The sequence below is a fragment of the Dendrobates tinctorius genome, unplaced genomic scaffold (genome assembly GCF_039654945.1).
Source record: "Dendrobates tinctorius isolate UK_male_01 unplaced genomic scaffold, ASM3965494v1 ptg000134l, whole genome shotgun sequence".
NCBI classification, from domain to species: Eukaryota; Metazoa; Chordata; class Amphibia; order Anura; family Dendrobatidae; genus Dendrobates; species Dendrobates tinctorius.
Genome location: NW_027361802.1, coordinates 1,939,551 through 1,964,092, shown reverse-complemented (window position 1 = coordinate 1,964,092; position 24,542 = coordinate 1,939,551). Strand labels below are relative to the sequence as shown.

The 24,542-nt window shown below is 41.1% G+C and overlaps 1 protein-coding gene across 3 annotated transcripts in view; it reads left to right on the top strand.

Moving 5' to 3' along the window:
* The window catches only part of TEK (TEK receptor tyrosine kinase), a 197,850-nt gene that overhangs the window by 169,326 nt on the left and 3,982 nt on the right, over window positions 1–24,542 (top strand). For all 3 annotated transcript variants that reach the window (XM_073543677.1, XM_073543675.1, XM_073543678.1), the window contains 7 exons: window positions 2,429–2,539; window positions 13,742–13,932; window positions 16,162–16,275; window positions 19,614–19,684; window positions 21,213–21,253; window positions 22,325–22,421; window positions 23,025–23,124. In XM_073543677.1, coding sequence (XP_073399778.1) covers window positions 2,429–2,539; window positions 13,742–13,932; window positions 16,162–16,275; window positions 19,614–19,684; window positions 21,213–21,253; window positions 22,325–22,421; window positions 23,025–23,124 — 725 coding nt within the window. The remainder of the gene's footprint in view (window positions 1–2,428; window positions 2,540–13,741; window positions 13,933–16,161; window positions 16,276–19,613; window positions 19,685–21,212; window positions 21,254–22,324; window positions 22,422–23,024; window positions 23,125–24,542) is intronic.

Sequence of the window (24,542 nt, the reverse complement as noted above, 5' to 3'; positions counted from 1 at the left end):
ATAAAGAATACAGGTTGTGTGTTCAAAACACGTTGCCATGTGTATGCTGATTATGGAATCCTTTTAATTTTCAAATAAATTTTTGTATATTGAAGGAGCTGGAACATCCTTCTTTTTTCAATATGAAAATCACAACTGAACTCAAACTTCGCATTGTGTGTCTGTGTGTGCCACACTAAGCATGGAGCACAGAAAGAGAAGAAATCTGTCTGAGGACTGCAGAACCAAAATCATTTAACAATATCAACAATCTTAAGGTTACAAGTCCATCTCCAGATATCTTGATTTTCCTTTGACCATGGTGTGCAACATGATAAAGAATTTTACTCCCCATTGCACTGTAACTAATCTCCATGGATGTGGATGACTGAGAAAAAGTGATGAAAGGTTGCAAAGCAGGATAGTCCAGATGGTGTATAAGCAGCCCCTATCAAGTTCTGAAGAAATTCAATCTGTCCTGCAGGCTCAGGGGCATCAGTGTCAGTGCGAACTATCCAAAGATAGAAACAGAGGCACTCTGCGCGAAATATCCATCGACATTTGAATTAAATGAATGGCTATGGCAGAAGACCCAGGAGGACTCCACTGCTGCCACAAAGACATAAAAAAGCTACACTGCAGGTTGCCAAAATGTACACGAATAAGTCGAAATCCATCTGAGAAAGGATCTTTTGGACACATAAGACCAAGATAGAGCTTTTTGGTAAAGCACATCATTCTTCTATTTGTCAAAAATTGAATGAGGTCTACAAAGTAAAGAGTACCTATAGTGACTACAGTGAAATATAGTGGAGGATCAAAGATGTTTTGGGGTTGTTGTGCTGCCTCTGGAACTAGGTGCCTTGACTGTGTGCAAGTCATCATGAAATCTGAATATTACCAACGGATTTTGGATCGCAATGTAGTGCCCAGTGTCAGACAGCTGGGTTTGTGTCCTAGGTTATGAATCTTCCAGCAGGACAATGACCCCAAACATACTTCAAGAAGCACCCAGAAATGGATGGAAACAAAGTGCTGAAGAGTTCTGAAATGCCCGGAAATGAGTCCAGGTTTGAATCTCATTGAACACCTGTGGAGAGATATTAAAATTTTAAAATTGCTGTTGGGAGAAGGCACCCTTTAAATCTGAGAGAGCTGGAACAGTTTGCAAAAGAAGAGTGGTCAAAAATTCCAGCTGAGAGGTGTAAGAAGCTTGTTGATGGCTATAGGAAGCGATTGATTGCAGTTATTTATTTCAAAGGGTGTGCAACCAAAAAATAAGTTGAGGGTGGTAACAATTTTGTTCTGCCCATTTAGGGGTTTTGTGTAAAATTATGTCTAATTTACCATTTTTTCTCAGTTATTTTATGTTGTTCCAATACACACAAAGGAAATAAACACGTGTATAACAATTTATGTGTAATAACTTTGTGGGAGAAATACTTCATTTTCTGGAACAATTTTAAGGGTGCCAACACTTTCAGCCATGACTGTATGGTGATTAAGTGACTGGAGCAGTAGGTATAGCAATTCCCCCATTATTGACACTTTGTTCAATTCAGTTCAGTTCAATTCAGAGATTTGTGTGCCTTTGCTTGTTACATATTGTGGTTAGCCATGTGCAAGATCTGTGTCTGGTAATTACTCTATGTAATGCTGTTTGTAATGTAGTAATGCTGTTCTTAATGTTTTGTTTGTAATGCTGTTGTAACGCTGCTGTGATACCATAATTTCCCTCGGGATCAATAAAGTGTATTGTATCGTATCGTATGTCATGGAATAAGTTCTAATAATATTCACCGTAACACAGAAATGCAGTTGAAAATTGCTAATAACAATAATGTGACTTGACAGTTTTAACACTCATTAAATGATTGATGGATCTGTAAAACAGATCGACACTGACATGAAGTTATGATCCACAGTCCTGGGTCTCAAGTCACATGCAAATGCAAGTGTATTGCAGTCATTTTTTTATTCCTAGATTTGGACAATTGTTAAATGGTTGTTCTTATCTTCTGCAGGAGCACACTGCTCCCCTGCCTCCCATCCTCCTGCTTGCGGTGTGCTCCTGCTTGGAAGCTGCATTGAAACTGGCTGGATTACTGGAGCTCACTGTTATCTCCCAATGTGATGATAATCGCACTTCATTTGATTTTATGAGGAGTAGAGGTGGAGTAAAAGGAGGGAGACGCTGATATTCTACTGCAAGTACTCCTGAAATTATAGTTACACTTTAACAACGGCCTCTAGCCTGCTCTTCATTTTCAGATTATAGGCTGAAAAAAACACATTTGCAAGCTTTAATACTATCAATAAATTAATTGTTATAGTTAACCTAAATATGTTAATCAGACCTAGTTACCTTCTACTAGAAGATGTCAGTAGAGCAAACAGCATTACATCTTTTGCTATCAACTCTAAATATTGATATTTTGCTTGCTCTTAGAATATGCATCAAAGGATGATCACCGAGATTTTGCAGGAGAACTTGAAGTCCTTTGTAAACTGGGAAGTCACCCCAATATCATAAATCTTTTAGGAGCATGTGAACATCGAGGTTAGTATAAATGGATTATTCATTCTGTAAGTGTCTGAGGCTCTGTTTTATTTTAATGCTTCCTCTGCTCTCTGAGCTTTTTCTCCTATCTCATGTGCAGAAATCAGTAAATTTATCTTCATAAAACCCTAATATAGTACAATGCATGCAAGGGTGGGATTCTAATTTTTAACAGGTTCCCTATTTGTTAGGAAACCATGCCCATTTGAAAGCCAAACCATTTAAATGCCACACCTATTTTGCTAGCTACACCATAAAATACAATTAACAGTATCTAAAAGTAAAAGCGCTTTGCCCTTCTTACCCCATCTGTACTTTCGCCTCCTGTCAAGAACACATTGTTCCAGTCACACTGTCAGTCACAGCTTAGCATGGTGTATTGTATTCAAGGGTTTTTATACAAGCTTTGAAAATTTGTACTAAAGGAACTCTGTTCAAATTGGAAAGAATGACCTCCTGTCCATCTGTCACCTCAATTGTTTCCTGCCCCTATTCTCTGGCCTCAGCGGCCACAGGCCAAATATGTGTTAAATACCATCACATATTACCACCACATAGTGAACGGATAATACCATATAAAAGGGACAAACACTGCCAAACCATGACCAGATCACATATCAACACCAAATAGTGACCAAATAATACCAAATACAATGGAAAAATACCACCACACCATGACCATGCCACATATTACTACTAAATACTGACAGTGTAATAACATGTGCAAGGGATAAATACCACCACACCATGACTAGACCACTTATTACCAAATAGTGACCTAATAATACTACATACAAGTGATAAATAACGTTACACCATGAACAGGCCACATATTACCACCAAATAGTGACTGAATAATACCACATACAAGGTACAAATACTGCCACATCATGGCCAGACAACATATTACCATTACATAGTGATCAAATACTACATGCAAGGGCCACACAATGACCAGACCACATAACGACCAATACCACATACAAGGGACAAATACCACCACACCATGACAAGACCATATATTACCACCACATAGTGACCGAATAATGCCACATGTAATGAAAAAACACTGCCACACGATGACCAGGCCACATACAGTATTACCACAATAGTGACCAAATACTAGCTACAAGGGACAAATATCACCTATGCTTCCTATCCTGGGCCCATATGTCTCCCATCCTTGACCCATATGTGTCCCATCCTGGGCCCATGTTCCTCATCCTGGGCCCCTATGTCCCCATGTTGTCACTCCTTTGTAACACATACAAGGATTCTTCTTACCTCTCTGTTCACCCTCGGCATCCTCTTCTTGCCCCATATGCAGCATGAGCATTAGCACCAGCTTATGGCCTCAAACAAGCAGGCAGCTATTTTAACTATTGCAGTACAGGAAGCCAGGGGCCTTGTGCACCGCAATCCAGTTCAATTGAATGTTGAAACTGACAAGCGCATTCAGTTGAAACTGGAAATCAACCTGATCGGGGCACTGCTTCTTGCCAGTTCAGGAAACTGGAGGTAATTTTAACAACCGGTTCCCCCGAATTGGTAAGACTGGCTGAATCCCACCCCTCAATGCATAGCAATAATATACTGCTCAAAAAAATAAAGGGAACACTATTCCTTTTGCAACAGGCTGTTTGTGTTCCCTTTATTTCTTTGAGCAGTATATATAAATGATGACCAGATCCTTTGAAATTTGAACTAGCCAGCTGTCAAATTTTCCCAGAAAAATAAATTTGAATTACAATACTGAAAATCCTCTAACTGCATTGACAATATTTGCATAACACTCTTAGGTTGCATAGGACTGTATTAAACCTCTTTTGAGCTCTTTAATTCAAGAACTACCTGTCACGAATGCGTCAGAAGCTGCAGACTGTTGCACTGCATCTTTCTGCAGAAGGTCTCGGTATTTTGCTTTGCAGACTAGTGGCCACTTCCCCGATGCTAAAGACCACACCTGGACCTGTTTGCTTATAACTCCCTACTTCCTGTTGGGAGGTGCAAGTGTTATTTCCTATTTACACTTCTCTGGTGAGACTTGGAGCTGTAGCAGTCTGCAAACTCTTAGAGTTTGGAGGGCTTCGGGAATTTCTCTCTGAGTCTACTCAAGCTAATTGTCCCCCGGTTTCATTTATTTTTACTGTCTTTAGTGTTAGTGGGATTGACTCACGTTTATCCTGTCCTTCCCGTTGCAGGGCTTATCTCCAGGTATACACAGTGACTAGGTATCCCGCTCAGCGATAGGTGCAGAAGCCAAGTAGGAATAGACAGGGATCAGTCTAGGGGTCACCAGTTCCCCCTTCCCTAGTGTTTGGTTCCCCTTTCCTTATCCCTTTAAGTTGCACTTAGTCTTTCCTTCACTGTGCGTGACACTGCCTTAATATCCAAGAGACCTTAATATATCTGGCTAGGGGAACCAACAGCCTATTTATCAAGACTGCATTGTCATAATTTTAAGCTACTTACATTGTAAAAACAGTCCAAAAAGTATCTCTTTTGAGAGCAGATACCTTGCTGGTGTTTAAACACAAGCGATGCACAATCGAAGCTATTCCTTTTTCACATGGACTGCTGCAAACATTATACCTGTTTGGGAATTATCAAGAGTCTTGTTCTTTGCAAAAGCCATCTGAAAATGATCCTTTTATTTGGGCAGTAAATACAGGTTTGTCAATTTTAACATGAAGACATAAAGGCTTCTTAATTAATAGTGAAAGAAATTATCCTCTTTTTGGGATTCGCAACAAGTTTGCTATTCTCAAAACGATAAAGCAATTACAAGAGATTTTTAAGAGAGCAACAACAGGTTAGCTCTTTTCAAAGTGAAAAACAATAGCCTGTCAACAAGCCTTTAAAAACATTAGCCATATTTTGGGAGCTGTTTCATGTTTATGAACCCTCAAGAAAGAACGTTTTACCAACATCAGCACTGTGTAGCACGATAAAACACAATGGGCAGCCAGTACATGTGTGGCTGTGCATTAGCAATGGCAGCAGCAGAAGCTGCACAGTATAAGAATATGATGGGACAGGCAAGGATATCTCTGGCAGTGTAGTGCCAGCAAAGGCAGCCTTGTGAGCAGCAGAAAGGTCTACCACTATAAGGCCAGTTTCACACATCCAGATAATTCCAGTACTGGGAAAAAACGGTTGGTTCATAAACAGAGGGGGACTCCATGTCGGGTTTTCATTCATCCTTCTCTCCTACCTGCAGAGCAGGAGAGAATGACCACCAGGATCAGCACCAGCCGCTGGGAACAGCGCTTACAGTAGCCGCTTCTTCCCGGTGACTGTCCGTGAGCACGGAGGACAGTGTGAACAGTTCTCCATGTGCAGCACGTGTTGCGGGCCGTGTGTCCATGTTAAAAAGGAAATGTCAGCGTATTTTGCTCACGGACACAGGGTCCGTGAAATCACTGCATGCTGCAGGCTGCGATCAGCGTACCATATATTTAGCGCTGGGTACGCTTGTGCGCTGGTACACTTTTGACGGTGAATTTTCCTTCCGGTCCAGATCTGGGCCTAGCACAGCCATCCTCCTCTGTTCCCTTTCTCTCTGCTCAGCTGCCAGCTGGCGGATGGTCTCTTGGCAACGAGCCCGTGTCTCATCTTCCTCTTCCCGGGGCCTGCTACTACCCACGGTGGACAGGGGCACTACCGCTAGGGGTTCAGGCGTTCCCCCCAGGGCTCAGAGTCCCGGTCCCAGACAAGGTCCAGCATGACCTGTCTGGACGCTGCCACGGGCGTACACCCCAGGGCCTTCCCAGGTGCAGGGACAGCAGACGTACCTGGGGCCTCATGGCGGTGTTCCAGCTTCGGTGCAGGCTTGAGACGGTGGGCAGTTGCAGGGGTATCCACAGGGATAGTCTGTCTGGATGTCATCTGTGGTGGAGCAGATGGCGGCTCCGGGTCCGCGGGGGTCTCCGGTGGGACCTGCACAGCCGTGTCATGTCCAGGCAGGAGCTCTACTTCATCCTCCACTTCAGCTCCCAGGCCCTCAGACAACTCCTCCGGACTGGCGTCTCCCAGTCGCGGTGACAGCCGGGCGGCGGTTAGATGCTACTGGTAGTATGGCAGCGGCCGGTGGCTCCACAGGGATTGCCTGGGGGAGATCCGGTGCAGCCGTGGCGGGTACCGGTGACTGGGGTACCGCTGATGGTGGCCCCTCCAGGGCGTGCTGCCATTTCTTCATCCAGAGTGCCTCCTGCTTCAGCCGCAGTTCGTGAGTCAGCCGGGCAATCTCATCCTCCTGTTGACGGTCCAGATGGGAAGCCAGATCGGAGCCTTCAGCCATTGCGCCAGGGAGGTTCAGCTTAACCTCCCTTCGCTCTTCAGGCCTCCTCTCTCCTTCCATCATGGCGTTCTCCCCTTTCTCTTCCTGTCTGGAATCTTTTCCCGCCACCGGCTCTCGCTCCTCCTTCTGGGGGAGGCGTCTTCTTCCTACTCCTCCATACCAGGCCAGTATACGAACCCCTCGGCGGGTGGGCCATGTTGCTGTCGCATAGAAGTTCAGACAGGGGAGGCCCAGGACAGTTCGCGGTCTTTTCTTCCCATGTTGTCACGCCCTTCTTTACCGCACCAGCGGCCATTTTTAGAGTTCATTTTACAGTCTATCAAATTGGTTATTCTGCATATTTTTACAAGCTGTTAAGTCCAATAAATCGTAGGCACACAGAACCCGGTGGCACCGGGCCTCGTCATCCTGTTCATGACGCCAAGTTGGAGCGCCCTCACTCACCAGGGCAGTGGGGTACTCGGTACCGGTTGATCCTCTCAACGGGAGTTGTCACGGCAGCGGTGACCCAGTCCGTGGCCCTGGGCTCCATTGTAAAAGGGTTTGTTTCAGTGTGCTTATGGTGATGAAAGTTTATAAGTGATTCGTGACACCACCTGTGGTGTTGGCAATGAAGATGTTAAGCCAACGCTGCAGACAGATCCTCTGGGACAGATGGTGGGGTGCAGCAGTGATGTTATAGCCCTCCACAGGCAGGGCTGTAGTCCCAGGGCAGTGTAAGTGAAGTGACACGTAGATGGTGTAGTGTCAGGCATAGGGGATGCAGTAGTGCTGAGTAGGTTGACACAGGAATAAGGGGAGGACACCAGGGCATGTAGTTCCAAAGCTTTACTCACAGTCTGTTGTGGTACAGGTGCCCGCATCCGTGCCGTGTCCTCCGGGTCAGGTGATCAGTCAACCTCCAGGCAAGATGAAGCAGTCCCCTCCAACACTCCGCCAACATATGTGCCTTTTCTGAACATCTCCTTTTATAGCTCCTTAAAAATGAAGTACTCCAGCACCGAGTTACACTGGGGTTCCTCCTGTCCGATGTTCTTATGAATTCTACTTGTACGGCAGACAGCTGTAGCCTGCTTCGGGGACTCCTTGTTGCTACGTCCCGGCTCACTATCGTTGCTGTTGTGCCCCCAAGTCTTGTGTGGGAATAAAGTGGTGACTATTTCTATTCCTCCGGTGTCTTCTGCAGGACCATTAGTATCCATACAACCTCGGGGACCGGACCTCGGCCTTGCGCTGTGAACTTGGGAAGGGTTCTCCTCTAACCCTAATCCTTAGTCCTCCTTTTCTCCTTACAATCCTTTTTTTCATATGGAGAATCAGGCTTTCGTTCTAATGTCTTTTCCCTGTGCCAGCGGACCCAGATCACTGAGGTTGGCTGCAGCACCTTCTTCATCCATCCCTCTCCGGGAATCTTCTCTCCTTCACTTCCCTGTCAGACTGCTCACTCACTGACTGACTGACCCAAACCTAAACTCTTCCCGCTCTTTTGAGTGTAAAACTAAACTTCACCCACCTCCCAGCACGCTTCGTGTTCCAAGCAGGGAGCCACCAAAGGGTGCTTTGCTACACTACTATGTTGTGTGGGATGCAGGTGTTGGAGTGTGGTCAGGTGTCTCCACCTTACCTGAATGGTGGGGCACCACACCTCAGGAGGAGGTGCAGTATCTCTGTGGCGACTGAACCCCCAGGGGCGCCACATTGGCACCATCCAGATCTGTTTAACCCCTTAGTTGTTGCTGTCAAAAGTGACTACATCTAATAAATTGTTAATAGATTGTGGGGGCTCCTGCTTTAATCTAATTGACACACCAAGATCATGATTATGTGGTCCTGATGTTTACCATAGCAGTTCATGGCCAAATAGCGGCCTTAGAGTCTCACGGTTCTAGCAGTCAGTTCAGAAGTCAGCAACATTTAGGTGGTAAACAAACACTTTTTCATTCCTGCTATAGCATTTTGCATTAATTCCTGAAAATCACCTGAAGGGTTAATAAACTATTTGACAGCAGTTTTCAATATGTCAAGGGGTGCTGTTTTTAAAATGGTATCACATTTGGGGTCCTCCAATATATAGGACCCCCAAAGTCACTTCAAACCTGGACCTGGATGGGTCCCTCAAAAAAATAAATTTTGTAAATTTCCTTGAAAAAATGAAAAATTGCTGCTACATTATTAAACCTCCTAAAGGGCTAATAAAATAAATTAGTGTTTTAAAAATGGTGCTGATGTAAAGCAGACATGTGGGAAAGGTTATTTATTAATGTTTTTGTGTGATACGACTATCTGGATTAAAGGGATAATCATTCAACTTTTGAAAATTGCTATTTTTTTACATTTTTGTCAAATTTCTGAAACTTTTTATAAATAAACACAAAACTTATCGACATAAATTTACCATTATCATAAATTATAATGTTCCACGATAAAACAATCTCAAAATCAATGGGATTTGTTGAAGCGTTCCAGAGTTATCACCACATAAAGTGACATTGGTCAGAATTAAAAAAATTGGCTCCGTCACTAAGGGGTTAAAATTATGGTCGATATAAAAAGTCTACACACACATGTTAAAATGCCAGGTTTTTGCCATGTAAAAAAATCATACCAAGAAGAATCATTTCAGAACTTTTTCTACCTATAATCTGTACAAATTAACTGAGAAACAAGCTAAAATAATTTTGAGAAAGAAAATATAAGTGAAAACTAAAATAATGTGGCTACATACTGTAAGTGTGAACACGCTCTTATAATTGGGGATGTGGTTGTGTTCAGAATTAGACAATAATATTTAAACTCATGTTAAATAGTAGTCAGTACACCGCTGCCATAGTATACAGTGATTCTAATTGACCTCATATAAAGTTTAGCTGTTTTAGTAGGATTTTCCTGATATTTTCTTCGGTCTCCTTCACACATCCTTGTTTTCAGTTCTGGAATCCATTTTCTTCACGTATACCATACATACCCATTATAACCTATGGTGCTATACACATGTCTGTGTTTTTACATCCGTGTCATGTCCGTCTTTAACATTACAAAGTATAGGAGAACCTATGCAACTTATTTACTTCTTTATCCATCTGTGAAAAACACTGATGACACACAGATTTAAAAAATGAACACAATGTTGCAAAACACTGATGAAACCAGCACCATTTTTTCATGTACATGTTTAAACACAGATGTGTGAATTAGGTCTTAGTTGCATTTTACAGCAACAGCCATGGTCTGTAAACAGCTTGCAACATAGCAAAGGGATATGATTGTTGAAAGTAATTAGTCAGGAGAAGGGTATACATTTTTTTTTTCCAAGGCTTTAGATATACCATTGAACATTGTGAAGATTATCATTAAGAAGTGGCTTAAATTTGGCACAACAGTGACATTACCTAAAACTGGACGCCCCTCAAAAATTGATCAAATGACAAAGAGAAAATTGAAGGCCAACACATATAACAACATTAAAGGAGTTGCAGGAATATCTGCCAGGTCACTGCATGTGACAACAATCTCTCATAAGTCTGGCTATGTTATGCCAAAACCTTTATCAAGACTACCAATAGCATGTGGGAAAACATGTAATGGTCTGATGAAACCTAGATTGAACTTTATGGTCATAATTCTTAAATGTATTTTTGGCTCAAAGCGAGCACTGCACATTACAAACAGAACCCCATACTCACAGTGAAGCATAGTGGAGACAAACTTGGGCTGCTTTTTGGAATCTGGAAATGGGGCTTAAATTAGGTACTGTTGATAATTCCCTCCACCTTGACCTAAGTAAATTTTCCATCAAAACCTTCAGACCTCTGCAAAAAGTTGAGAAATTTCACCTTACAGCACTACAATGTCCCTAAGCATACCTCCAAATCAGCACAAGAATGGATGCATTGGAAGATTAAAATCTTGGAATTTCCCAGCCAGAGCCTAGACCTGAATCCTCTACACTGTACACAGAACATGACCTTGTAGTATGACGGACATGGAGGCATTTATAGATGTGCCATGCTAATAGACTCCTACTCAAAAAGAATGGATAAATTTGAAAGGTACTTCAACAAAGTATTAGGTTGTGCATATTTATGCAACCACATTATTTGAATTGAAACGTACAGATTATATGTAATAGTAAAGGTGTGAAAAGTTCTGAAATGATTGTACTTGGTATGATGTTTTTACATGATAACAACCTGGCATTTTAACATGAGTTCATAGATTTTTTTTATATCCACTGTACTTTTCCATTTTACAAATAAAAATAATATATTTTGAGCTAGTATAGCTCAACACTTGTAGTAGTTCAAGATACAGCACGATGGCTCTGTGGTTAGCACTGCAGCGTTGGGGTCCTGGTTTCAGATCCCACCAAGGACAACATCTGCAAGGAGTTTGTATGTTCTCCCCGTGTTTGTGGGGCATACTGATAGGTAATCTAGATTGTGATCCCCAATGGGGACAGTTCTGATAATGTCTGCAAAGTGCTGTGGAATTAATGGAGCTATATAAGTGAGATAAATAAATACATTATAAGAAAGATATGATAAAGCTGCCAGTATGTGTTTATACGTGCTCCTCTTTTAACCCCTTAACGACCACCGATACGCCTTTTAACGGCGGTAATTAAGGGTACTTAAACCACAGCGCAGTGAATTCATGGCGCTGTGGAGTAAATAAATAGCGCCCCCCCAGTGTCGGATTTTCTCCGGGGTCTCGGCTGCAGGGGGTAGGTTTTTGCCGACCCCGCTTTTGCGATCGCTGTTATTAACACTATAACGGCGACCACAAAAAAAAAGCCACGATTTCTCTTTCCTCTGATGTGATCGCACATCAGAGGAGAGAGAAAGAGGGTCCCCGATCCCCCCCGGTACCTCTACGTGGTCCAGGGTCCCCTCCCGGTGGTCCTGAGTCCTGCCGGCATCCTCTGGTGGGCGCCACCATCTTGGATCCGGAGAAAATGGCGGGTGCATGTGCAGTGCGCCCACCTGGAATCTGCAGGCTCCGGCTGGCAGATTCCATTCATTCATTTTGATCACTATGATAAACTATCATAGTGATTGATCAAAATAAAAAAAACCAGTACATAACCCCCCCGTTTATCACCCCCTTAATTAGGCCAACATAACAAAATAAAGAAAATATTTTTTCTTTGTTTTCCATTAGGGCTAGGGTTAGGGCTAGGGCAAGGGTTAGGGCTAGGGTTAGAATTAGGGATAGGGCGAACTAGGATTAGAATTAGGATTAAGGATTAGGATTGGGATTATGGGTGTGTTGGGGTTAGGGTTGGAGCAAGAATTGAGGGTTTCCACTATTTACCAACTTTGGGGGTCTAAAAAATCACTTTTGTGGAAATAAAAAAGACTTTTTATTTTCACGGCTCTGCGTTTATAAACTTCTGTGAAGCGCTTGGGGGTTCAAAGTGCTCACCACACATCTAGATAAGCTCCTTGGGGGGTCTAATTTCCAAAATGGGGTCACTTGTGGGGGTTTCCACTGTTTAGGTACATCGGGGCTCTGCAAACACAACATGATGCCCGCAGACCATTCCATCAAAGTCTGCATTCCAAAATGGCGCTCCTTCCCTTCCAAGCTCTCCCATGAGCCCAAACAGTGGTTCCCCCCCAGATATGGGGTATCAGCGTACTCAGGACAAATCGCACAACAACTGTGGGGGTATGATTTCTCCTGTTACCCTTGTAAAATAAAAATTTGGGGGCGAAAATATAATTTTTGTGGAAAAAAATTGATTTTTTATTTTCACGGCTCTACGTTATAAACTTCTGTGAAGCACATGAAGGGTCAAAGTGCTCACCACACATCTAGATAAGTTCCTTAAGGGGTCTAGTTTCCAAAATGGGGTCACTTGTTGGAGGTTTCCACTGTTTAGGCACATTAAGGGCTCTCCGAACGCAACATGGCATCCGATCTCAATTCCAGCCAATTCTGCGTTGAAAAAGTCAAACGGCGCTCCATCCCTTGCGAGCTCTGCCGTGTGCTGAAAAAGTGGTTTACCCCAACATATAGGGTATCGGCATATTCAGGAGAAATTTTACAACAAATTTTGTGGTTGATTTTCTCTTTTAACACTTGAGAAAATAAAAAAAAAATGGTTCTGAAGTTAATTTTTTGCAAAAAAAAGTTAAATGTTAATTTTTTTCCTTCCACATTGCTTTAGTTCCTGTGAAGCACGTAAAGGGTTAATAAAGTTCTTGAATGTGGCTTTGAGCACATTGAGGGGTCTAGTTTTTAGAATGGTGCCCCTTTTGGGTATTTTCTGTCATGTACACCCCCCAAAATGACTTTAAAGATGTGGTCCCTAAAAAAAAATGGTTTTGTAAATTTTGATGTAAAAATGAGAAATCGCTTGTCAACTTTTAACTCTTATAACTTCCTAACAAAAAAAAATTTTGCTTCCAAAATTGTGCTGATGTAAAGTAGACATGTGGGAAATGTTATTTATTAAGAAATTTGTGTGACACATCTCTCTGATTTAAGGGCATAAAAATTTAAAGTTTTAAAATTGCAAAATTTTTGCCATATTTCCATTTTTTTCATAAATAAACACAAGACTTATCGAATAAATTTTACCACTATCATGAAGTACAATATGTCACGAAAAAACAGTCTCAGAATCAGCGGGATCCATTAAAGCGTTTCAGAGTTATAACCTCATAAAGTGACAGTGGTCAGAATTGTAAAAATTGGTCTGGTCATTAAGCTGCAAACTGGCTCCGTCACTAAGGGGTTAAAGTGTAAATGGAACTCATCAAATGAAATCTATGGAATATTTTTAGTGTTTTATCTAGAAAATGGACCTTCTTTTTGGAAATACAGTGCATACTTTTTGCTTCCTAATCATAATACAATGTATCTGGATCACATTTTCTATTTTCTCTTCCGTACAGGCTACTTATATTTGGCTATAGAATATGCCCCCCATGGCAACCTGTTGGACTTTCTACGGAAAAGCAGAGTTCTGGAAACAGACCCAGCATTTGCCATAGCCAACAGCACAGCATCAACCTTGTCATCACAGCAGCTTCTACAGTTCGCAGCAGATGTCGCTCGAGGCATGGATTACCTGAGCCAAAAACAGGTTGACACTCTGTATATTTTCCTATGCCATAAAATACAAGCGTGTACTTTCAAGTATGACATTTGTGAAATCCTGGCTGAATTATGACCCAGTTTGTACAGCAATTATAAATAGTCATAAAAATGGTTTATAAATATATGAATATGTTGCAGCCGCATAATTTATGAGATATATTCTCATACATAACATAGCATAGCTAAAGTTTCTGGAAAATATTACAGATTGATATCAGGAGATGAAATTGAAAGCATTTTATAAATTACACCCTGGCTATTTGAAGCTGTAGGGTAAGAATTATGTGATTTTCAAGGATTTTAGATATTGGTTCCTTAACTATTTAAAGGAGTCATTTGAAACCTAACAGTAAACATAATACTCAATATTGAACTATTTAATCTTAAAAACTATCTACATCTGTAACATATATCAAATAAATATTTTAATCTCCTACCGTTCCCTCTGTACTTTAACTTCCTTTATCTGTACTTTTTTTCCACTTCAGATGACGTTTCTTTTGAATTTCTCAGCATGCATGGGAGATTCTCAAATGAAATGTCGTCAAGGTACGGCTCTGTTGTCTCTTACCCCTGCTTCTTTTCTTTCAATTCCAACATATGCTCAGCATGCTCTCCCTGCTCACCATGTTTTTACCACTATCAGTGTGCACTGTCAGTGTGCACTGTAATTGTGCACTGTCAGTGTGCACCCTCATCGGCTCTAAAGACAAGTGACGAGCTGGCTGGGGAGCACGCTGCCAATGCACATTGAAAGGGAGAAAACACGAAAAAGGTGAGCAGGAAGAGCACATTAAGCATGCATCGGAATTGAGAACACACGCATGATCAGTAGAACAGACTGTGAAACAAATGTCAATGATGATGTCTTATTTCTGAGTGGTGATAGCAGCTATGGGGGTAGTGACTACAGCGGCAGCCCTTTGATGTTATTCCATTTCAGAGAGGGAAAAAAGTAGAGGTGATTGACAGCAGCCCTGGCCCCCTGATGATTTTCTATTGGAGAATCCCCAGTGCATGCTGAGAGACTTAAATAGAAAGTCATCAGAAGTGGAAAAAAACAGACAAAGTAAGTTAAAGTATAGAGAGGTTTGAGAAGGGTGTCTCACATGGTTACGGATTATATTATTAAATCTTTTTCACAACTTCAGAGTGAGTATGTGATTGTCTCTCTCAACCAACGTCTATGAATATCTCCAGTTGCAACAAGCATTTGGAGCTTCAAGAAAGGTTAACAACGCTTGAAAAACGTATCATTTTTGATTGCTGGATAAAACGCAATGTGAACATATCATAATTGGGTCCTAACAACAAGCTGTACTCTTACTACTCAAGCTAATACACAAGCATATATGGCAATAAATGTATATAAAAAAATAGAAATCCCTCTAAGGGATGAAAAAAGGAGATAATTAAAAAAGCTAATGTGACTATAAAATCTGTAAAAAATCTGAAATAATACTAAATAATTCACAAACATGCATTTTCTTCAATATATTACTGTAACTACCTTAACGGTCTGCACAAATATTTTCTAGTAGAATTTATATGATTGGTCTATACCAATAAAGTAAAGAAACAAATGCAGCTATTCCTTTCTTGCTATATGGAAATAAAGTATTAATATATGTGCACAAAAATGGCAATCATCTAAAGAACAACTAGTCATGGAAAAAAAAAACTTTATGTGGTTATCTTGAAAAAAAAAAATGTATGTTTGCCAGACTTCTTTGGTGTTGACAGGCTGCTGTGTGTATGTGCATACGAAGAAGCCTGTCAAACCCTGCGGAGTGGAGTAAGGGAAGGTGGGAACCCAGCTCATGAGTAAATCAGAGTCATAGCTACAAACACACTGTGTTGTTCTATCAATTCTATGAGCCATTTGGCACAACATGTTTAGGCCTATTAGGCCGGAGTCACACTACAGCGAGATACGGCCGAGTCTCGCAGGTTAAAACCAAGCTCTGGCACCGGCACTCCGGAGCGGAGCGTGCAGCCGCACAGCAATACATGGAGCTGCATGCTGCGCTCCGGAGTGCCGGTGCCAGAGCTTGGTTTTAACCTGCGAGACTCGGCCGTATCTCGCTGTGTGTGATCCCGGCCTTAGGCTCATAGGAGTACAGACACTTATCTATGTTATGTTACCATTACATATGGCTAACAGATCCACTGTAAAATTTGAAATAATAAAAAATACTCATGTGTTTTTCTCTAGTTCATACATCGGGACTTGGCAGCCAGAAATATTTTGGTTGGTGAAAACTATATTGCTAAAATTGCAGATTTTGGTTTATCAAGAGGACAAGAGGTTTATGTAAAAAAGACAATGGTAAGTACGGTATGTTGTTAAAGCCGATCCATTATAGTATCAAACTCTTATCAGCACATGCATCGTGGTGTACAAAGTAACAAAATATCATGCAAGGGAGATTTCAGGGAGTTTTCTAAGAACAAACAAATATGCGCAACTGTCAGTCCTTTGGTCCCTCTACCATACCTCAGTCTCTGATTTTGTATGAAGACAGGCAGAGGATTTCACTGATTAGTTTCATACAAATCCAAGTGACAAACACCAACTCTGGCATCGACCACTGGACTCTAGAAAGAGAACTAAAAGAAACATTCCAGTGACCATGAGAATCAACATCTCAAGTGGTTATATTCACTGGAAAAGGTTATTCCTGGAAAAATGCAGTAACTGAAACATATCCATGCCCTTCAAAGAATTAATGTTCAGGTCTGCATATAGGACTTAACCCCTTAGTGACCGGGCCAATTTTTTTTTTTAAATCTGACCAGTGTCGATTTATGTGGTAATAACTCTGGAACACTTCAACAAATCCCAGTGATTTTAAGATTGTTTTTTTGTGGTTCATTATAATGTATGATAATGGTAAATTAAGGTCGATATGTTTTGTGTTTATTTACAAAAAATATCAGAAATTTGAGAAAAATGTTAAAAAATTAGAAATTGTCATACTTTGAATGATTATCCCTTTAATACCACAGAAAACATTAATAAATAACTTTCCCCAAATGTCTGCTTTACATCAGCACCATTTGTAAAATGTTATTTTATTTTGTTAGCATTTTAGGTTTAAAAATGTAGCAGCAATTTTTCATTTTTTTTTCAAGGAAATTTCCAAAATTTATATTTTAGGGACCTAGCCTTGTTTGAAGTGACTTTGAGGGTCGTCTATATTGGGGAACCCCCAAATGTGATACCATTTTAAAAATAGGACCCCCTGACATATTGAAAAACTTCTGTTAGGTAGTTTATTTACCGTTCAGGTAATTTTCAGGAATTAAGTGACCTAACAGGAGTGAAAAAGCGTATTTTTGCCACCTAAATGTAGCTAACTTCTGAACAGTCCACTATAGCCGTCAGACTCAAAGGCCATTAACAGCCATGGCAAACATCAGGACCACACAATCATGATGTCAGGGCACCGATAGTAATGAAGAGGGAGCCCCCCACAGTCTGTTAACCATTTATGATGTAGTCACTATTGACAGCAGCATCTAAGGGGTTAAACAGATATGGACGGTGCCAACACTGATCGTGATGCAGCAAGTTGTCAGCCAGTGTACAGCCGACAGCTGCTGGATTGTCACCGATATGGGTATGCTAGTCTCTTATATCTCAGGTCAGTAAAAAGACGTATTGGCAGTCATTAAGGGGTTAACTAAAAATTCCCATACATCATTATGTAAAACCTCTCGGTTGCAGTTTCTATGACTAGATTTTTTGTACTCTTTTTTCTTCTAGCTGCCTTTATTTACAGTAGTGTTCAAAATAATAGCCATCCAATATGACTAAGCAGATTAATCACTGTTTTTAGTATAAATTATATTACCACTAGAGTTGAGCGACTTTGGTCGGATCGGGTTTCGTTAAACCCGAATGAAACAAAATAAGTTTCAGATGAAACTCGTCCGACTAGAGCAAAAAAAGTCGGAGTTTTGTCCGACTTTTATTTCCCATTGACTTGCATTGGGGTGGGGTTTCGGACGAAACTCCGACTTTGTTTTGCTCTAGTCGGACGAGTTTCATCTGAAACTTATTTTGTTTCATTCGGGTTTCACGAAACCCGATCCGACCAAAGTCGCTCAACTCTAATTACCACATGTCAAATAATTTACCAGTTGGTGCAGCAGATTCTTAGAAAACCACCAGACTCAACATTCATGATCTGCAGGTTTCTGAGTCTGTGTATTAGAATAATTGAAAGGGGATGTGTTCACAATAATAGCTTGGTGGAGTTTAATTAGTGAGGTCAATCATTCTGTGAAGAAACCAATGTGAATCAGGTGGCCCTAATTGAAGTCAGGACATGTTGTACATGCATTTCTCCTTGAAAGCCTGAGAAATATGGGTCTTTCAAGACATTGTTCAGAACAACAGCGTACTCTGATTAAAAAGTTGATTGGAGATGGTAAAACTTATAAAGATGTGCAGACAATGATAGGCTGTTCAGCTAAAATTATCTCCAGTGCTTTAAAATAGATAGCCAAACCAGAGAGACCTGGAAGAAAACGGAAGACTACCATTCGAATGGATGGAAGAATAGCCAGAATGGCAAAGGATCAGCCAAGGATGATCAAAGACTCCGGTTACCTGTGAGTACTGTGACAGTTAGAAGATGCCCGAGTGAAGGTAATCCCTCAGCACGAAATCCCCGCAAAGTCCCACTATTAAAAAAGACACGTACTGAAGTGGATACAATTTGCCAAAGAACACTTCAACTGGCCTAAAGAGAAATCGAGAAACATTTTGTGGACCGAGGAAAGTAAAATTGTTCTTTTTGGGTCCAAGGGCCGCAGACAGTTCATCAGACGAGCCCCAACATTCAAGCCATAATACACTCTGAAGACAGTGAAGCATGGTGATGCAAGCATCATGATATAGGCATGTTTCTCTTACTATGGGGCTGGACCTATTTACCGCATACCAGGGATCTTGGACCAGTGTGCAAATATTAAAAAACTTGAAGAGGTCATGTTGCCTTAGGCTGAAGATGATATGCCCTTGAAATGGATGTTTCCACAAGACGATGACCTTAATCACACCAATAAACTTGGTTCCAGTCCAACAAAATTGAGGTTATGAAGTGGCCAGCCTAATCCCAGGACCTTAATGCGATATAACACTTGTGGGGCGACATTAAAAATGTCGTTTATGAGGCAAAGCCAACAAATGCCAAAAAAATGTGGGATGTAGTCCAAGCATCCTGGGCTGGAATAACCATTGGCAGGTGCCAGAAGTTGGTTGACTATGCAACATAGATGTGAAGCAGTTCTGAAAAACTGTGGGTATAACTAAATATTAAGTTAGTGATTCACAGGAATGCTAAATCCACAAAAATAGTACATATTGTGAGTTTGTAAAGGCAAATGCAGACACTGCTATTTTTCAGAGCCGCTCACTGCTCATTTTTTGTTATTTTCTGTAAAGTAGTTAAAAATTATATACATTTCAAATTAGAAAGCAGTGTGCAATGTTCCCAATGCATGGAAATAAAAACTAGTATAAAGATTTTGTGATTCACTCATGTTTTTGAACACGCTGCTATTATTTTGAACACTGTATGTTTTAGCATTCTCCTAACTATGTCTGTTGGCAATTTTCTGCCTGGTATACTTATCTGATTTAATGAAATTTTCTAGGGAAGACTTCCAGTTCGATGGATGGCAATTGAGTCCTTAAACTACAGTGTTTATACGTCAAACAGTGATGTGTAAGTGTACTGCTGCTTTTTCTAATTTTCTCTACATGTGAAACATCGAATCACTGTATATTAATGTATGACTGTATGTTCTCGCTAAAAGCTATTGCACAAAAAAAGGGGGGGGGAGACAAAAAGCGCAATAGGGTCTTATCTACGTTACAGAGGACAGTATATCTTAGGATGAGATAAAAGCGTGTAGGTAGCGGCTGCTGCAGATCCACAGGTCTTCAATGACCAGAAGAAATGATAAATCCAAAGGGAATTCGTAGTTTTATTCCGCGCTGCCGCTAAGACAAATTCCAGGAAAATGACGTATGATTGCAGTGGTTTTATTCTACGCATTTGGTATTTCCTGATGAAGGGGGCATGAGACCCCTGAAATGCGTAGAATAAAACCACTGCAATCATACAGCATTTTCCTGGAATTTGTCTTAGCGGCAGCGCGGAATATAACTATGAACTTGCTAAAAGCTGACATTCAATTAAAGGCCAATATTGATACGCTATAATAAATGTCTGGAAAAGTCTTGCTCTGCTAGTTCTGTAACACTAACAAACTTCAGTGAAAAGCTGCAGACTGTTCCCTTTTCTCTTGATGGGTAGGGGTTCCAAAGTTTCCAGATTAACTGCATATAAAAACCTCTGATGCAGGGCCAGCGTTAGGGGAACAAAAACTGGGCAACTGCCCAGGGTCTCCATTCCAAATGACCTGAACCTGTACAAGCCAGAAATAGCACTGATGTCAGTCCTGCATTATTAGTGTAGTTTCCAAGGTTAGGAGAGCAGAAGGAGCTTTGATGAATTATGGTCATGTGACCATGATGTGATCAAAAGTCTCTCACCCTGCGGGACTATAGAATAATTAAAAAAAAAAAAAATAGAAGCAATAGACTGGTAAGTCCTCTACACTGATGTGTGTGTAATGTATGTGTATATGGCACGGAGTGTGTGCGTATAAGTAATATTGAAGATGTAGAATTCACATACTAATAATACCGACATTGTAGATAACAATTTGTAGGTGTAAAAATGTTGGCAATCGTTCAATGAACGAGTAAGATGATGTTCATTCATCGGGTGATTGGATCATTTAAGCAGAAACAAAAATCATTGTTCTCGGCAAACCATTGCCCAGGATATGTGCTGACGAAAACATGACACTTAATGGGGACAGGGCCTTCTCAAGCTGAAAAATATATTTTCCATGTGAAATATTTTTATGAATTGGACATGACTTATATACAAGACAGTTCACATGCTTCTCCACCAGCAGCAAGTTTGTGGACAGGAGCAATATGCAGTCTGTGAGGAAGGTTGCATCAAGTGTAGGAGGAAAACCTATAACAAACACCAATATTACTAGTGAGTGCCATAAAATCATGTACCCAACAAATTTGTTAACATAAAGATGATATGGATAACTCCATTAAATATTGTGACTATGTCTTTCTTTAGGTATACATTCTTGGCATAAATTTTCAGGCAGCTTTCGTGCTCTAAATATGAGACAAAAAAAATTTCATGTGTTTCATTTTAGGTGGTCATTTGGTGTTTTGCTATGGGAAATTGTCAGTTTGGGTAAGTATTTGGTTTTCAATATATGTAATAGATATTCCACTTAAAGTCCTTGTCACATGGGACTGGAATACCATAATACATCTCCAATCGTAGATGGTAAAATGAAAAGCGCTACTAAATGCTGTGCTACTCACATGACTATGCTTTAGTATTCACAAGAACATTCAAAAACTGATACCATTCATGCTCACATTTGCATTTGGTCATTCCGTTTTGACAAAGGCTATCTTTGCATTGCGTTTTAGCCTGCTGTCAATGGCTCCATCGGGGCTTACACTTGAATCCCTGGAAAACGTGATTCAGACGTTTGTGCTGACTGGACCATTGACTTAAATGTTACAGGTGGAATCACTTTGTCCTGTGTTGGAAATCAATCATTTTCGGCAAAATCCACGTAAAGGAGATAGGTACCTAGGCTTTGTCTTCTGCGTATTGGTTCTCACCACAAATAAGCAGATACGGCTAAAGTAATGTACAACAGAGCACAAAGTGACTTTGTATCATTAAAGTCAATGGCTCCTTCAGCTCAAACGTCCAAATCCCCTTTTGTATGGCCTCAGACGTAAGCCAAAACAGTCATTTAGAGCAGATTAAAATGCAATGTTAATATAGTGTGAAAGTTAGAAAATAAATTATAGGCTAACTGAAAAAATGTCCAATATGAATCCATTGCATAAGAGATGCAAATTAAGCAGAGGTACCCCACTGATCATTATGGGATCAGTCTATGTTCTGTTATGTGTCCATTTTTAGAACAGAAGAAACAGTGCATTATGCAGAACTTTTTTTTTTTCATTCCATAAATTGACACATTGAGCCCGGACAGACCTGATAATTATCATTGGGGCCCTCTGCTTCTGTTTGCAGCATTTATGCAACGGGTCTATTCTTCAAAATTTAAAAAGACAAATGGAAGGTCTGAAAATAAGTGCACATAACCTCACACTAGATTCAGTGTTGTGCCCATATCAATTAAGTACTCATTCAGATTAAGAATTATGTAAGATAGCAGTAAAGCTGTAATATTGATTTAAAATTAGTGCTGAAAATGAAACTTTGTTTTGATTACAGGTGGGACGCCATATTGTGGTATGACTTGTGCGGAACTTTATGAGAAGCTACCACAAGGGTACAGACTGGAGAAACCACTGAACTGTGATGATGAAGTGTAAGCCATATTTTTCTCCAGTCTCTGTTTTATCAGTCATAAAGGAAGATAGTTTGCTTGTACAAAATGACAAGTGGTGTAAGAAAGACTTTCAACTGTTATGGGCTTTTGCATGAGTTTTGTTGGCCTCACATGTGCCATGACTTTAGTGTATTGCCCTTTTACTACTTATCTTATTCTAGAGTTGAGCGACTTTAGTTGGATCGGGTTTCATGTAACAAAATTTGTTTCAGATGAAACTGGTCCGACTAGGGCAAAAAAAGTCGGAGTTTCGTCCAAAACCCGACCCCAATGCAAGTCAATGGGGATTAAAAGTCGGCATTGAGTGGATGAATGTCATCCGCTCAATGCCGACTTTTATTCCCCAGACTTGCATTGGGGTCGGGTTTTGGACGAAACTCCAACTTTTTTTTGCCCTAGTCGGACCAGTTTCATCTGAAACAAATTTTGTTTCATAAAACCTGATCCGACCAAAGTCGCTCAACTCTAATTTTCACTAGACCACAGATCTTGAATGTTGAAACCACTGCTTTCAGTTGCTCATGATATGACTAGCCCGTTTATAAGGTGGTTGCAGTAATCCATGTGCTTATTGACTTACAGGTATGACCTCATGAGACAGTGCTGGCGTGAAAAGCCATATGAGCGACCATCATTTGGGAAAATTCTGGTTTCTCTGACACGAATGCTTGAGGAAAGGAAGGTGAGGACTCTTGGTTTTGGATTAAGCAATAATCTGTATTTTACTTCATTTGTGTCAATTGTGTAACTACTTGCTGTTATTGAAGAATTTCACTGCAACTGAGTTGAACATAGACAGACTAATGCTCTAATCAGACTTGATTCTTCTCTGGAAGCAAAGTTGTATTTAAGTAAAAAATAGTGGTAGATGGACCTCGAGGATTGTGGAAGCTGAGCCAAAGAAAGTATCTTTTTCTTCTTGGTATAGGTCTAAACCTGTGGGAGACCTAGGGCCATTGCACTTCTAGATTCACATCTGGACATTATTATTATTTATATAGCACTATTGATTCCATGGTGCTGTACATGAGAAGGGGTTACATACAAATTACAGATATCACTTACAGTAAACAAACTAACAATCACAGACTGATATAGAGAGAAGACCCTGCCCTTTCAGGCTTACATTCTGCAGGATGGGGAAGGAGACAGAAGGTTGGGGCCTGCAGCAGCTCCGGTAGTGGTGAGGAGGCAGAGGGGATCATTGCAGGATGTAGGCTTTCCTCAAGAGATGGGTTTTCAGGTTCCATCTGAAGGATCTGAGTGTGGTTGATAGCCGGACGTTTTGGGGCAAAGAGTTCCAGAGGATGGGGGCTATTCGGGAGAAGTCTTGGAGGCGGTTGGGTGAGGAGCGAATAAGTGTGGAAGGAGAGGAGATCTTGGGAGGATCGGAGATTACATGAGGGAAGATATCGGGAGATTAATTCAGAGATATAGGGAGGAGACATGTTATAGATGGCCTTGTAGGTCAGTATTAGTAATTTGAATTGGATACGCTGAGGGAGTGGGAGCCAGTGAAGAGATTTGCAGAGGGGAAAAGCGGAGGAGTAGCGAGGAGATGAATTAGTCGGGCAACAGAGTTAAGGATGGACTGGAGAGGTGCGAGGGTGTTAGCAGGGAGGCCACAGAAAAGGATGCTGCAGTAGTCGAGATGGGAGATGATGAAGGCATGCACAAGCATTTTAGTAGAGTGTTGAGGAAGGGACAGATTCTGGAAATATTTTTGAGATGGAGGCGGCAGGAGGTGGAGAGAGCTTGGATGTGCGGTTTGAAGGACAGGGCAGTCAAGGGTTACTCCGAGGCAGCGGACATCCGGTACGGGGAAAAGCGTGAGGTCGTCAATTGTTATAGATAGGTCAGGTAAGGAAGATCTGTGAGATGGGGGAAAGATGATCAGCTCAGATTTGTCCACATTCAGTTTTAGGAAGCGGGAGGAGGATATGGCTGATAGACACTCCGGGATTTTGGAGAGCAGAGATGTGACATCTGGGCCAGAGCGGTAGATCTGAGTATCATCGGCATAAAGGTGGTACTGGAATCCATGGGACTATGAGTTTCCCCAGGCCAAGTGTATAAATTGAGAAGAGTAGGGGACCTAGA